The 16,735-nt window shown below is 44.5% G+C and overlaps 1 protein-coding gene across 1 annotated transcript in view; it reads left to right on the top strand.

Moving 5' to 3' along the window:
- The first annotated feature begins 2,051 nt into the window (after window positions 1-2,051).
- The window catches only part of LOC137341111 (zinc transporter ZIP11-like), a 602,857-nt gene continuing 588,173 nt past the window's right edge, over window positions 2,052-16,735 (top strand). The window contains exons 1-2 of the mRNA XM_068004039.1: window positions 2,052-2,215; window positions 16,212-16,250. Of these exons, the coding sequence (XP_067860140.1) occupies window positions 2,108-2,215; window positions 16,212-16,250 (147 nt within the window). The 5' untranslated portion in view covers window positions 2,052-2,107. The remainder of the gene's footprint in view (window positions 2,216-16,211; window positions 16,251-16,735) is intronic.

Here is a 16,735-nt window from a genome sequence, read left to right as displayed (position 1 = left end):
ATGTATACCACATCCACTGCGTTACCCTCATCCACACGCCTAGTCACCCCCTCAAAAAATTCAATCAAATTAGTCAGACATGATCTTCCCTTGACAAAGCCATGTTGACTATCCCTGATTAATCCTTGCTTCTCCAAGTGGAGACTAATTTTGTCCTTCAGAATTTTTTCCAATAATTTTCCTACCACTGATGTTAGGCTCACTGGCCTGTAGTTCCCCGGTTTTTCCCTACTCCCCTTCTTGAATAATGGTACTACATTAGCGGTTCTCCAGTCCTCTGGCACATCCCCTGTGGCCAGAGAGGTTCTGAATATATGTGTTAGAGCCCCTGCAATCTCCTCCTTTGCCTCACACAGTAGCCTGGGATACATTTCGTCCGGGCCTTGGGATTTATCCATTTTTAGGCCTGCTAAAACCGCCAATACCTCCTCCTGCTCGATGTTAATATGTTCGAGTATATCACAGTCCCCCTGCCGTATTTCTATGTCTACATCGTCCTTCTCCATAGTGAAAACAGATGCAAAAAATTAATTTAGAACCCCTCCTACATCTGCCGGCTCCACACACAGATTGCCATTTTTGTCCCTAATGGGCCCTATTTTTTCCCTAGTTATCCTCTTACCCTTAATATACTTATAAAACATCTTAGGATTTTCCTTTATTTTGCTCGCCAGTGTTTTTTCATGGTCCCTCCTTGATCTCCTAATTTCTTTTTTAAGTATCCCCCTGCACTTTTTGTACTCCTAGGGCTTCCTCCGTCTTTAGCCTTTTGTATCTGCCAAAAGCCCTCCTTTTTTTCCTAATCCATTCTCGTATATCCCCTGACATCCAAGGTTCCCTGGAGTTCTTGGAACCACCCTTGACCTTCACGGGAACATGTTGCCATTGTATGGTCTCAATCTCCCTTCTGAAAGACTCCCATTGCTCCGATGCAGATTTTCCTACAAGCAGCTGATCCCAGTCCATTTTGGCCAGATCCTGCCTTATCCTATTAAAATCGGCCTTTCCCCAATTTAGAACCTTTATTTCCGGCCCCTCCCTATCCTTTTCCATGACCACCTTAAATCTCACCGAATTATGGTCACTGTCACCAAAGTGCTCACCTACTAGCACTTCTTCCACTTGGCCGGCCACATTCCCTAGAATTAGGTCCAGTACCGCCCCCTCTCTTGTAGGACTTTCTACATGCTGGCTCAAAAAGCTCTCCTGGATGCACGTTAAGAATTTTGTACCCTCTAAGCCTTTTACACTCTGAGTATCCCAGTTAATATTGGGGAAGTTGAAATCCCCCACTATTATTACCCTATTATTTGCACAATTTTCTGAGATTTGCCTACATATCTGTTCCTCTATCTCCCCCTGACTGTTTGGGGGTCTATAGTACACTCCCATCAAAGTGCTTGCCCCCTTTTTGTTTTTAAGCTCCACCCATATGGCCTCATTAGAGGAACCTGCTAATATATCATCCCTCCTCATGGCAGTAATTGATTCTTTAATTAATATTGCGAACCCCCCTCCTCTCATACCTCCCCCTCTGTCTCGCCTGAAGATTCTGTGCCCCGGAATATTGAGCTGCCAGTCTTGCCCCTCCCTCAACCATGTCTCTGTGACAGCAACAATATCATACTCCCATGTGTTTATCAACACCTTCAGTTCATCCACCTTATTCGCAAAGAGTTAAGGTGCATAATGAATGCACCTTAACTCTTGGTATGAACGAATTGATTTTTGCTCTTTTTTTAAAAAAATAAATAATTTATTCTTTCTTTTTTTTAAAAAAAAGTGTAAAGCAACGCGGAACCAACGTGCCCACTTTCTGACTTCCACTGGGCTGATAAAAAGCACAGGACTTGGATACTGCCTTCAACAAAAATAAACCCCTCCTCACTCCGGGCTCCGCGCGAGACGCTGGCTCGCCGGCATGATTGACGGGCGGGAACATCCAATGAGAAGGCGGCGTCGTCCACCTCCGCCTCCCATTGGTAGAGCCGCCGCCGACTCCCCCCCAATCAGCGGCTTGGGTTGGGGGGGGGGGAACCACGTGGGCAGTGGAGATGAGGAAGTGAGTGGAGTTCGGCGGCTCCCGGGAAATAAAACGCTCAGCGACATGATCGAGGGCTGGAGCCCCGTTGTTCAGAGCCTGCTCGGGACCTTCTTCACCTGGGCTCTCACCGCCGCCGGGGCTGCTCTGGTTTTCATATTTTCAGACGGGCAGGTCGGTATTTGTTGACCAGACTCTCTAATTTTTTTTAAAAAAAACCCTCCCCCAATTGAGTGTGTGCAGTGACACCATCGTCTGTCTCAGGCAGACTTCATTCATTAATTTAAAATGATTTTAAAGGTTTTCATAAGCAATGGAATACGACACCTTCATCCAATCTTTATAGCTCGGGGACGTTCAATTTAGCAACACACTGCAACCAGCAAAATAATCTATTTGCTCTGTGGTTTTGTTGAACTTTGCAAATAAAGATTTCAAAAAATAATTTCCTCAAAATGTCCATGAAGGAGCAACGTCATATTTTCTGTAAAATGTCCACTGTACTGTTTATCTCCCCCATAGTGTACAGTATATAGAAGAGCTAACATACCTCTGAACGTGTCTCATATCTGTAAGCTTTCCTGTGACCTTTTGTATTGTGTCATGGTGGAATTACAGTATTTTGCAATGCCACATTGATTGCCCAACCCTTTCCTGCAAGCAACAGTTCATGGCATGTGTTACCTTCAAGTGTGTCGCTTTCTTATCCTCACCATTTCTGGTTATTTTACCTCATGCTGCTTTCCATTCAGTTTCCTTTTCGGGAATTCACTGGAACATAGGAACAGGAGGAGGCCATTCAGCCCCTCGTGCCTGCTCCGCCATTTGATAAGATCATGGCTGATCTATGATCTAACTCCATATACCCGCATTTGGTCCATATCCCTTAATACCTTTGGTTGCCAAAAAGCTATCTATCTCAGATTTAAATTTAGCAATTGAGCTAGTATAAATTGCCGTTTGCGGAAGAGAGTTCCAAACTTCTACAACCCTTTGTGTGTAGAAATGTTTTCTAATCTCGTTCCTGAGAGGTCTGGCTCCAATTTTTAGACTCTGCCCCCTACTCCTAAAATCCCCAACCAGCGGAAATAGTTTCTCTCTATCCACCCTATCTTTTCCCCTTAATATCTTTATAAACTTCGATCAGATCACCCCTTAACCTTCGAAACTCCAGAGAATACAACCCCAATTTGTGTAATCTCTCCTCGTAACTTAACCCTTGAAGTCCGGGTATCATTCTAGTAAACCGACGCTGCACTCCCTCCAAGGCCAATATGTCCTTCCGAAGGTGCGGTGCCCAGAACTGCTCACAGTACTCCAGGTGCGGTCTAACCAGGGTTTTGTATAGCTGCAGTATAACTTCTGCCCCCTTGTACTCTAGTCCTCTAGATATAAAGGCCAGCATTCCATTTGCCTTCTTGATTAATTTCTGCACCTGTTCATGACACTTCAATGATCTATGTACCTGAACCCCTAAGTCCCTTTGGACATCCACTGTTTTTAACTTTTTACCATTTAGAAAGTACCCTGTTCTATCCTTTTTTGATCCAAAGTGGATGACCTCACATTTGTCCACATTGAATTCCATCTGCCACAGTCTTGCCCATTCACCCAATCTATCAATATTGCTTTGTAATTTTATGTTTTCATCTGCACTGCTTACAATGCCACCAATCTTTGTGTCATCGGCAAACTTAGATATGAGACTCTCTATGCCTTCATCTAAGTCGTTAATAAATATTGTGAATGATTGAGGCCCCAAGACAGATCTCTGTGGGACTCCACTAGTCACATCCTGCCAATGTGAGTACCTTCCCATTATCCCTACTCTCTGTCGCCTTTCGCTCAGCCAACTTCCTAACCAAGTCCGTACTTTTCCCTCGATTCCATGGGCTTCTATCTTAGCTAACAGTCTCATATGTGGGACCTTATCAAATGCCTTCTGGAAATCCATATAAATAACATCCATTGACATTCCCCTGTCCACTACTTTAGTCACATCTTCAAAAAATTCAATCAGGTTTGTCAGGCACGACCTACCTTTCACAAATCCGTGCTGGCTCTCTCTGATTAACTGAAAATTCTCGAGGTGTTCAGTCACCCTATCCTTAATTATAGACTCCAGCATTTTCCCCACTGTGAAGAGTAGATTCCATAGTAAGATTCCACAGCTTTTAATGATACCGATGTCTGACAGGCCAAAACCAGGGTGTTGCAAATATCCACCTCTGCTTGATGCAGAATGCCTTGGAGACATTTACTACAACAACAACAACTTGCATTTACCTAGCACCTTTAACATAGGAAAACATCCCAAGGTGCTCCACAGAAGAGAAATCAGACAAAAATTAACACCGACTAAAAACAAGGACATATAAGGTAGCCAAACTTAGTGGGAGGATAGAAGATTGGGAATTCTTCAAAAGACAGCAAAAAGTAACTAAAGGATTGATTAAGAAAGGGAAGTTAGATTATGAAAAGAAATGAGCAAAAAATATAAAAACAGATAGCAAGAGTTTCTATAGTTATATAAAAAGAAAAAGGGTGGCTAAGGCAAACATAGGTCCCTTAGAGGATGAGACCGGGAAATTAATGGTGGGAAACATGGAGATGGCAAAAATGCTGAACAAATATTTTGTTTCAGTCTTTACAGTAGAGGACACTAAGAATATCCCAACACTGGACAAACAGGGGACTCTCGGGGGGGAGGAGCTAAATACGATTAAAATCACTCAGGAGATGGTACTCAGTAAAATAATGGGACTCAAGGCGGATAAATCCCCTGGACCTGATGGCTTCCATCCTAGGGTCTTGAGGGAAGTGGCAGTAGGGATTGTGGATGCTTTGGTGATAGTTTTCCAAAATTCCCTGGACTCAGGAGAGGTCCCGGCAGATTGGAAAACTGCTAATGTAACACCGTTATTTAAAAAGGGTAGTAGGCAGAAGGCTGGAAATTATAGGCCAGTTAGCTTAACATCTGTGGTGGGTAAAATTTTGGAGTCTATTATTAAGGAGACAGTAACGGAACATTTAGATAAGCATAATTTAATAGGACAAAGTCAGCATGGCTTTATGAAGGGGAAGTCATGTCTGACAAATTTGCTTGAGTTCTTCGAGGATATAACGTATAGGGTGGATAAAGGGGAACCAGTGGACATAGTGTATTTAGACTTCCAGAAGGCATTCGACAAGGTGCCACATAAAAGATTATTACTTAAGATAAAAAATCACGGGATTGGGGGTAATATTCTGGCATGGGTGGAGGATTGGTTATCGAACAGGAAGCAGAGAGTTGGGATAAATGGTTCATTTTCGGACTGGCAACCAGTAACCAGTGGTGTTCCACAGGGGTCGGTGCTGGGTCCCCAACTCTTTACAATCTATATTAACGATTTGGAGGAGGGGACCGAGTGCAACATATCAAAATTTGCAGATGATACAAAGATGGGAGGGAAAGTAGAGAGTGAGGAGGACATAAAAAACCTGCAAGGGGATATAGACAGGCTGGGTGAGTGGGCGGAGATTTGGCAGATGCAATATAATATTGGAAAATGTGAGGTTATGCACTTTGGCAGGAAAAATCAGAGAGCAAGTTATTTTCTTAATGGCGAGAGACTGGAAAGTACTGCAGTACAAAGGGATCTGGGGGTCCTAGTGCAAGAAAATCAAAAAGTTGGTATGCAGGTGCAGCAGGTGATCAAGAAAGCCAATGGAATGTTGGCTTTTATTGCTAGGGGGATAGAATATAAAAACAAGGAGGTATTGCTGCAGTTATATAAGGTATTGGTGAGACCGCACCTGGAATACTGCATACAGTTTTGGTTTCCATACTTAAGAAAAGACATACTTGCTCTCGAGGCAGTACAAAGAAGGTTCACTCGGTTAATCCTGGGGATGAGGGGGCGGACATATGAGGAGAGGTTGAGTAGATTGGGACTCTACTCATTGGAGTTCAGAAGAATGAGAGGCGATCTTATTGAAACATATAAGATTGTGAAGGGTCTTGATCGGGTGGATGCAGTAAGGATGTTCCCAAAGATGGGTGAAACTAGAACTAGGGGGCATAATCTTAGAATAAGGGGCTGCTCTTTCAAAACTGAGATGAGGAGAAACTTCTTCACTCAGAGGGTGGTAGGTCTGTGGAATTTGCTGCCCCAGGAAGCTGTGGAAGCTACATCATTAGATAAATTTAAAACAGAAATAGACAGTTTCCTAGAAGTAAAGGGAATTAGGGGTTATGGGGAGCGGGCAGGAAATTGGACATGAAGCTGAGTTCGGATCGGTCAATGCCCTGTGGGTGGCGGAGAGGGCCCAGGGGCTATGTGGCCGGGTCCTGCTCCGACTTCTTGTGTTCTTTAGATTTGTGGTTGGGATCAGATCAGCCATGATCTTATTGAATGGCGGAGCAGGCTCGAGGGGCCGATTGGCCTACTCCTGCTCCAATTTCTTATGTTCTTATGTTCTTATGTTCAAAAGGAGGAGATATTAAGTGGGGTGACTGAAACCTTGATCAAAGGGGCAAGTTTTAAGAAGGGTCTTAAAGGAGTAGAGAGAGAGGTGGAAAAGCGGAGGTTTAGGGTTGGAATTCCAGAGCATTGGGCCGCTAGAACTGAATAATTTATCATTTCTCATATTGCTGTCTGTGGGACCTTGCTGTGCGCAAATTGGCTGCTGCATTTCCTGACATGACAACAGTGATGACATTGTACTACAAGTACTTGATTGGCTGTGAAGTGCTTTGGGACATCCTGAAGTCATAAAAGGTTTTATATAATGCAAGTTCTTTCTTTCTTTTCGACACGGCCCTCTGATGGGGCAAAGTGAGTGGGGGATGCATAAGAGGCCAGAGTTGGCGGAATGCAGAGTTCCCGGAGGGTTGTAGGCTGGAGGAAGTTACAGAGATAGGGAGGGGTGAGGCCATGGAGGGAGGGATTTGAACACAAGGATGGGAATTTTAAATTTGAGGCGTAGGTGGACCGGGACCCCATGCAGGTCAACAAGCACAGGGATGATGGGTGAGTGGGACTTTGTGCTGTTTTGGATCCAGCAGCAGAGTTTTGGATGAGCTCAAGTTTATGGAGGGTAAAGGATGGGAGGCCGGTCAGGAGTGAATTGACATAGTCACATCTGGATGTGATAAAAGCATAGATGAGGGTTTCAGCAGAAGTTGGGCTGAGGCAAAGGTGGGGACAGGCGACATTACGAAGGTGGAAGTAGGCAGTCTTTGTGATGGAGAGAAAATGGAGTTGGAAGCTCAGTTTGTGGTCAAATAGAATACCGAGGCTGGGAAGGCGGATGGAATTGGTGGCGAGCGAACTGAGTTTGCAGTGGGGGGCTTTGGTCTTCCCAGTGTTTGACTGGAGGAAGATGCACCTCATCTAAGACTGGATGTCAGACTAGCAGTTTTAAAGCACAGAGGCAATAGAGGGTTGAGACAAGTTTTAGAGATGGAGAGGTGGGTGTCATAGGCATAGATGTGGAAGCTAACCCTACGTCTTCAAATGATGTCACTGGGGGCAGCATGAGGCGGCCAAGGATAGATGCTTGGTGGTGCAGAGGTAGCGGTGCAGGGGCAAGAAGAGAAGTCATTGCTGGAGATGCTCTGGCTGCGATTGGATAGGTAAAAGTGGAACCACACAAGGGTAGACCCACTGAGCTGAGCAATGGAGGAGAGACTGGAGGAGGGTGGTGTACTGGACCATGCCAAAGGCTGCAGAGAGGGTGAGGAGGGAAAATGCACCAAGGTCACAGAGGATGTCATTTATGAGTTTGGTTAGGGCCGTTCCAGTGCTGTCGCAAGGGTGGAAACCTGAGTTGCAGGAAAAATGGGTATAGATTTGAGAGGCAACAACATATTCATGGACTTTGGTGAGGAAAGGGAGGCTGGATATGGTGCAGTAGTTTGTAAGGGCAGGGGTTGAGGGTGGGTTTTTTGAGGAGGGGTGATGAGGGCCTTATTTGGCTGGCCTGAAGCTAAGGCCTTATTTGGCTGGCCTGAAGCTAAGGCCTTATTTGGCTGGCCTGAAGCTAAGGCCTTATTTGGCTGGCCTGAAGCTAAGGCCTTATTTGGCTGGCCTGAAGCTAAGGCCTTATTTGGCTGGCCTGAAGCTAAGGCCTTATTTGGCTGGCCTGAAGCTAAGGCCTTAGATAAAGTCCCACATAAGGGATTAGTGTGCAAAATTAAAGCACATGGGATTGGGGGTAATATACTGGCATGGATTGAAAATCGGTTAACAGACAGGAAACAGAGTAGGAATAAACGGGTCTTTTTCGGGGTGGCAGGCAGTGACTAGTGGGGTACCATGGGGACCAGTGCTTGGGCCCCAGCTATTCACAATATATATCAATGATTTGGATGAGGGAACCGAATATAATATTTCCAAGTTTGCTGATGAGACAAAACTAGGTGGGATTGTGAATTGTGAGGAGGATGCAAAGAGACTTCAAGGCGATTTAGACAAGTTGAGCGAGTCGGCAAATACATGGCAGATGCAGTATAATGTGGATAAATGTGAAGTTATCCACTTCGGAAGGAAAAACAGAAAGGCGGAGTATTATTTAAATGGTGATAGATTGGGAAATGTTGATGTATAAAGGGACCTGGGTGTCCTTGTACACCAGTCACTCAAAACAAACATGCAGGTGCAGCAAGCAGTTAGAAAGGCAAATGGTATGTTGGCCTTCATTGCAAGAGGATTTGAGTACAGGAACGAGGATTTGAGTACAGGAACAAGGATGTCTTATTGCGGTTATACAGGGCCTTGGTGAGACCACACCTGGAGTATTGTGTGCAGTTTTGGTCTCCTTACCTCAGAAAGGATATACTTGCCATAGAGGGAGTGCAGCAAAAGTTCACCAGACTGATCCCTGGGATGGCAGGACTGTCGTATGAGGAGAGATTGGGTCGACTCGGCCTGTATTCACTCGAGTTTAGAAGAATGAGAGGGGATCTCATTGAAACATATAAAATTCTGACAGGGCGAGACAGACTGGATGCAGGGAGGATGTTTCCCCTGGGTGGGGAGTCCAGAACAAGGGGTCACAGTTTCAGGATATGGGGTAGGACATTTCGGACTGAGTTGAGGAGAAATTTCTTCACTCAGAGGGTGGTGAACCTGTGGAATTCTCTACCACAGAAGGCTGTGGAGGCCAAGTCACTGAATATATTTAAGAAGGAGCTAGATAGATTTCGAGACACAAAAGGCATCAAGGGGTATGGGGAGAGAGCGGGAATAGGGTATTGAGATAGAGGATCAGCCATGATCATATTGAATGGCGGAGCAGGTTCGAAGGGCCGAATAGCCTACTCCTGCTGCTATTTTCTATGTTTCTACCATTGGGACCATCAAGGGAAGTTGGTTGGTCAGCAGTTTAGTGGGAATGGGGTCAAGGGATTAGGAAGTTGGTCTCATGGACAAGATGAGCTCGGAGAAGGCATGAGGGGGCATAGAAACGAGAGAGAGATGCAGGTCCAAAACTAGGTGGGCAAGGGGAAGAGATAAGACAGCAGCGGCAGCTGAACAGATGATTTCAATCATGGTGACAAAGAAGTTCATAAGTTTCTCACACTTATTGTTGAAGATGGGTGAGGAGGTGCTGGGGAGAGGGGTTTAAGGCGACAGTGCTGGAAAAAAGAAGCCAGGTGCTACCTTTTTTTTCCCCAGATGATCCTGGAGGAGTGGACAGTTTTGGCAGAGGTGCATAAGACTCAATAGCATTTGATGTGGCCCAGCCAGATCTGGTGATTTGTGGCTGAACTCGTGTGCATTTATGCTCAATCTGCAACTCTTGTATTTGAGGGAGCAAAGATGGGGGCCAGATTAGGTAGAACGACTCTGATGGGGGAAGAGTTAAGGTTTTACAAGGACATCAAAGATAGAGGTGAGGGAAAGTTTGGGCAAAGCAAAGAAGTGGCCAAAAAAAAAATTACCTCGGTGTGCAAGTAGGTGATGGTCATTGGACAACATGCACCTTTTGTGTCAAGAAAATAATTCACATTGGATATCCCCATGAATTGAGAGGTCAAGAGGCCTATCAGTATCAGATCTTTAGGGAAGAGAGCAAAGCCATACATAGCAAAGGATAGCAGAAATGTCATGCAGCAAACCAAGAGTCTACAAAGTAATCCCAACATAAGTAGATGGATGTACACTGTTCATTTTATAGCAGTAATTGTTACAAGATCACTGAATAAATGAAGATGTAAAATTAGGTCAATGCATTGTTATGGACCATGTTGATAGGTCAAAGGAAATGACTGCTTCCCTGGCAGGCTAGTTTTGTCAGTTTTCCTGCAAGATAGGAGATCAATGTTAGAATTCATAAAGGGGAGGCAGTAATTAATAGTGATTTAATAGTGTTTAGACAAGTAAGCTGATTTCATTTATAGGAAATAATGATTTAATTATAGGGTCCCTTAAATATCCTACATGCTATTAGAAGTTTTACATCACATTCTGGAAGAAAGTGAAGCAGATTGTATCATAACTTTAAATCCAGAGGCTAAATTACTGCCTTGAGCTTGTTCCCAAAGTGTTTTTGTGCTATAATCATTGTCTTTGTAATACATATTGATGTGATCTGGTGTTCATTAAATCCTTGTAATACTAAAGAAGATACATTGTAGTTTTCCTGGGCATGGAGGTTCCCAGTGCTTGATTATAGATTGTGAAATTACCGTAGTATGATGGGAGCAGGAAGTTGCAAAGGAACATAGACATTAAGTGAGTGGGCAAAACAATGGCAAATGGAATTCAATGTGGGCAAGTGTGAGGTCATCCACTTTGGACCCAAGAAAGATAAATCATTGTATTTTCTAAATAGTGAGAAACTGGGAACTGTGGAAGAGCAAAGAGATGTGGGAGTCCAAGTACTTCAAATCATTAAAAGCTAGTTGACAGGTACAAAGAGCAATTAAAAAGGCTAATGGAATGTTGGCCGGAATACAAAGGTGAGAAAGTTATGCTTCAGTTGCATAGAGCCTTGCTCAGACCCTATCTGGAGTACTACATTCAGTTTTGGGCATCTTACCTCAGGAAGGATATATTGGTCTTGGAGAGGGTGCAGCGCATATTCACCAGAATGATACCGGGGCTTAGAGGGTTAAATTATGAGGGCTGATTGAGGTGTTTAAAATGTTAAAAGGATTTGACAGAGGAGATATAGAGAAACTATTTCCTCTGGTGGAGGAATCAAGAACAAGGGGACATAATCTTAAAATTAGAGCTAGGTCATTCAGGAGTGAAATCAGGAAGCACTTTTTCATACAAAGGGTAGTAGAAATCTGGAATACCCTCCCCAAAAAGGCTGTGGATGCTGGGACAATTGGAGCTTTCAAGAAGATCGATAGTTTTTTTTGTTGTTAGCTAAGGTTACCCAGGGAAATGGAGAAAAGGCGGTTAAATAGAGTTGAGGTGCAGATCAGCCATGATCTGATTGAATGGTGGAGCAGGCTCGAGGGTAAAATGGCCAACCCCTAATGTTCCTATGTGGGTTTATTGGGATACAATCATCTGATAGCACATTCCATATCCTTCAAGTGTAACTATTAACTGCTACTAGCACTAAAAGTGACTTAAAAAAAACTCCATGTGAAATTGAAACATTATAAACAACTGATGCTAACGGCTGCCTTCAAGGCTGCAATCCATGCTGTGTTTCGATGCCAGTTACAAACTGCTTCTGTATAAAATTTGCTTCTTTCCCCAACTACCACCCACAACAGTTTGCAATACAGTCTTGTAAAAGCTTTAACTGTCCATTATTTTCTCTTAATTATACAGTAATTTGCTGGGATTTGGGCCTTGATATTTTGAATTTTGCACTGTAATGAATACCATTTGCTAAGGAGTGAGGATAATTCTACATTGATTGGAAAACTGTCAATGGGGGAGGGGGAGAAAACAAATCCAAGAGAGTTGTCCAGTCAACATTTTCACATCCTTACATCTATGTATCTTGAAAAATCCACATGATTCAAAATCAACAAATTGGCATTTTTAAACAAGTGACTAATGCAATGCAAGTAGATGACTGCAGATGTTACATTGAGAAGAAAAATCATTTGAATAAAATCATCCTGTCCATTGATACTTTTAGCCTGTATTCCAGCAGTGTTAGCTGTGTGAAGTGGGCTATCGTTCACTTAAATTCAACTTGACGAGAATTGTGGATCAAACCCGCTGTGAGGATGAGCATAATCAGTTATTAGCTGTGATTTCTCTCATTCCACTCTTCACAGGTCTCAACAAGGGCCTGGCCACACCAGCAGTAATATAGCTGATAAGTGCATAAACAACATGAAAAGTTGTGTAGCTTGTTTTTAGAGCTTAGATTGCCAGGGAAATAACCATCTCGCTGGGCCAGCAAGTTGTGCTGATGCACTGTGATGGGTGTATCTTACTGTATTGCCCGATTTCCTTCGCCCCACCGTTGGTGGCTATACTTTCAACTGTCTAGGCTCTCGGCTCTGAGCTCTCGCTTTCCTGCCCTGATCCTCTTCGCCTGTCCACCTCTTCGCCTGTCCACCTCTTCGCCTGTCCACCTCTTCGCCTGTCCACCTCTTCGCCTGTCCACCTCTTCGCCTGTCCACCTCTTCGCCTGTCCACCTCTTCGCCTGTCCACCTCTTCGCCTGTCCACCTCTTCGCCTGTCCACCTCTTCGCCTGTCCACCTCTTCGCCTGTCCACCTCTTCGCCTGTCCACCTCTTCGCCTGTCCACCTCTTCGCCTGTCCACCTCTTCGCCTGTCCACCTCTTCGCCTGTCCACCTCTTCGCCTGTCCACCTCTTCGCCTGTCCACCTCTTCGCCTGTCCACCTCTTCGCCTGTCCACCTCTTCGCCTGTCCACCTCTTCGCCTGTCCACCTCTTCGCCTGTCCACCTCTTCGCCTGTCCACCTCTTCGCCTGTCCACCTCTTCGCCTGTCCACCTCTTCGCCTGTCCACCTCTTCGCCTGTCCACCTCTTCGCCTGTCCACCTCTTCGCCTGTCCACCTCTTCGCCTGTCCACCCCTTCGCCTGTCCACCCCTTCGCCTGTCCACCCCTTCGCCTGTCCACCCCTTCGCCTGTCCACCTCTTCGCCTGTCCACCTCTTCGCCTGTCCACCTCTTCGCCTGTCCACCTCTTCGCCTGTCCACCTCTTCGCCTGTCCACCTCTTCGCCTGTCCACCTCTTCGCCTGTCCACCTCTTCGCCTGTCCACCTCTTCGCCTGTCCACCTCTTCGCCTGTCCACCTCTTCGCCTGTCCACCTCTTCGCCTGTCCACCTCTTCGCCTGTCCACCTCTTCGCCTGTCCACCTCTTCGCCTGTCCACCTCTTCGCCTGTCCACCTCTTCGCCTGTCCACCTCTTCGCCTGTCCACCTCTTCGCCTGTCCACCTCTTCGCCTGTCCACCTCTTCGCCTGTCCACCTCTTCGCCTGTCCACCTCTTCGCCTGTCCACCTCTTCGCCTGTCCACCTCTTCGCCTGTCCACCTCTTCGCCTGTCCACCTCTTCGCCTGTCCACCTCTTCGCCTGTCCACCTCTTCGCCTGTCCACCTCTTCGCCTGTCCACCTCTTCGCCTGTCCACCTCTTCGCCTGTCCACCTCTTCGCCTGTCCACCTCTTCGCCTGTCCACCTCTTCGCCTGTCCACCTCTTCGCCTGTCCACCTCTTCGCCTGTCCACCTCTTCGCCTGTCCACCTCTTCGCCTGTCCACCTCTTCGCCTGTCCACCTCTTCGCCTGTCCACCTCTTCGCCTGTCCACCTCTTCGCCTGTCCACCTCTTCGCCTGTCCACCTCTTCGCCTGTCCACCTCTTCGCCTGTCCACCTCTTCGCCTGTCCACCTCTTCGCCTGTCCACCTCTTCGCCTGTCCACCTCTTCGCCTGTCCACCTCTTCGCCTGTCCACCTCTTCGCCTGTCCACCTCTTCGCCTGTCCACCTCTCCTTTAAGAATCTCCTTAAAACCTATCTCTTTGACCAAGCTTTTGGTTGCCTAATGTTTCCTCCTTTGGCTCAATGTCAATTTTTTTTTGTCTGAATACGCTCCTGTGAAGTGCCTTGGGATGTTTTACTATGTTAAAGATGCCGTATAAATGCAAGTTGTTGTTGTAATGAAGCTGCTTTTCTACTGTAATATTAACTCTACAAAAGTAAATGATTAAACAGTTTTATATAAAATACTAAAAATGTAAACCCTTCAGCTCTGGTTGCCCTCTGGCCTCTCCTTTCCAGTCTGTGTCTCTTTTCCATTTTTATTTTTGAATTGTAATTTTTCTACCTCATCTAAGTTAATGTACCTTCTTCTTTGCCTTATTTTTCTGCAACACTAACTTTAAAACACTCTCCGTTCCTTTTTCTCGCCCCTTGTTATTCCTGGCTCTCGCAGTCAGTTTCTGGACGTGGGAACAATTCTTTTTTTAAGTTGGTCCAAATCCAGAAGAATAATGATTGAATGAGCCATGACTTTCGAGTGGTTAAAATCAGCTTAAGTCTTTGATCAATAAAGTGTCATTGTCAGTTGGTAACTCGGCTCCACCGAGTGGTTTAAAAATTGGTTAGCTTCTTTTTCAGAGCCACCACAACATGACACCATATGCCTGATGTCGTCAGGCTCGGGACAGTCACGCGTTATAGTACCATGAGGGGTATGGATCCCTATTACAGGAACCTGAGAAGGGGCAGTGTACTTTAAAAATTGCTGCAGTTCAATTTGATACAGGTTAACTGCACAAAAAGTTAATTGAACTGAATTAAAACAAACTCTTTGGAAGTATGCAGTCAAATGTTGATAATTAAAGAAAGAATTTGCATTTATGTAGCACCTTTCACAACCTCAGGATGTCCCGAAGTGCTTCACAGCCAATGAAGTGCTTTTGAAGTGTTGTCACTGTTGTAATATGGGGAAAGGTGGCAGCCAATTTCTGCACAAACAGCAATGAAATAAATGACCAGATCATTTTTTTTTAGTTGTTGATTGAGGGATAAATGTTGGCCAGGACACCAGGGGAACGCCCCTGCTCCTCTTCGAATAGAGCCTTACTAATAGTTTTTTTTCATTGCTTGTTAATAGTATGTGATACTCCTTTTATATTTTAGGCATATGCGCATGTCCAGAAATACTTAAGAACAGTCTCTTTTTTTAACCTGCTGATTGTTTTAATATTGCTGTTTGACAATGTGCTTTTGCGAAGAACTTTTGTTTAATGATCAGAACCTTGTGTGTTTTTGAAGTGCTGTGTAAAATTAGCATGTTTCTCAAAGCGTTATTTGTTTGGAAAGAGCATTGCTTGTGTGCAATCCATTTGTTGATATACTTCTACTCAAACTCACTTTAAAAGGAAATATTCAACTTCAAAACATCAAAAGTAAATGCAGTAGAAACTCTGTTATCCAGTTAATAGTCAGAATTTTTGGAGGACAAAACCTTGCGAGAGTTGCCAAAACTACTTAATGTATAGTTCGTTATATTACCTGTGTTGTACTTATCTTCATTCCTCTGTCTAGCATGTTTCTGTGCATTATGTAAAAAGAAAATTGGGATCTCTCCATTATCTCATAGCTTCCATTGTCCACATGAGTTGGAGAGTGTCCTTTCCATTCTGGGGGATAACCAAGGTCCCATTACATGAATGTTTTGAAATGTGCACACAATCGTCTCTTGCCTGTATTGAGCACTGGGTTCTGGTGCCCCAAGGATGGGTGAACAATGATGGAAAGCTGTGATGTTTTTGAAAACTCTGCATGGAGAGAGTGTGAGTTAAGTGAATGATTAGTTTTCCATTTTTCGGCTTTTTTTCAGATATTTCTCTCATACAAAATGTCAAAGTCCACTCCTGTACGTGAGTCCTCACATCCCATGACTAACTGATCAATATTTGCACAAAGCTGGGATTTCAAGGCTGACATATGGGAGGTTGTTGGGTTTTGATGAGTTTATTAATGTTGAACAACCAACACCACAAAACAGATTAATTCGTCATTTATCTCATTGCTATATGTGGGCCTTTGCTGTGTGCAAATTGGCTGTTGTGTTTGGCTACCCAGTGGTGACTACACTTCAAAAGTAGTTGATTGGCTGTGAAGCACTTTGGGATGTCCTGAGGATGTGAAAGGTGCTATATCAATGCAAGTGCAAGTTTTTTTTCTTGGTAAAAGTCTTTTAATTTCACTCTCATCTCTGTCTCACACAGAAACAAATACTGGATGGAAGTCTTGGTTTTGCTGCAGGGGTGAGTGTATCAAGAAACTTTTAACCATAGTGTTTAAAAAATAACAGGACAAAGTCTGCATTTGGAATGAAAATTTTGCATGAGTAATAATTCGTTATTGCATCCTTTTTAAAAATGTTGTTAGGGTATGATCTCGAGGAAAAACAAGACTATTTTCAAGAAGCATTCTTTGAAGAAACTATTGCTAAAATGTTCATCGCTAAATGACTGGATAAGATTGCTCTGTGTACCACCAGCTGTAGCATTGTCATGCAGACAAAGAAGATGCCATCTTCAATCCGAGAAATAGAGAGAAAGACAGACACGGGTTGACAGGAAGTGAGGGAACATGTTGCTGATGGAAGTGAATTAAAACACATGAAATTAATTTATTTTAAAAACGTATTTGAAGGATGTGGGAGGGGGAATGCGACATTTCTGTGCTCATCGAGGTGAAGGATGTCATTGATGAGAAATGCAGACATTTCTTAGCTCCAGAAACTGAA

This window comes from Heptranchias perlo, chromosome 23 (genome assembly GCF_035084215.1).
Source record: "Heptranchias perlo isolate sHepPer1 chromosome 23, sHepPer1.hap1, whole genome shotgun sequence".
NCBI classification, from domain to species: Eukaryota; Metazoa; Chordata; class Chondrichthyes; order Hexanchiformes; family Hexanchidae; genus Heptranchias; species Heptranchias perlo.
The sequence above is the reverse complement of the archived record's forward strand: the minus strand, read 5'-3'. Positions and strand labels throughout refer to the sequence as shown.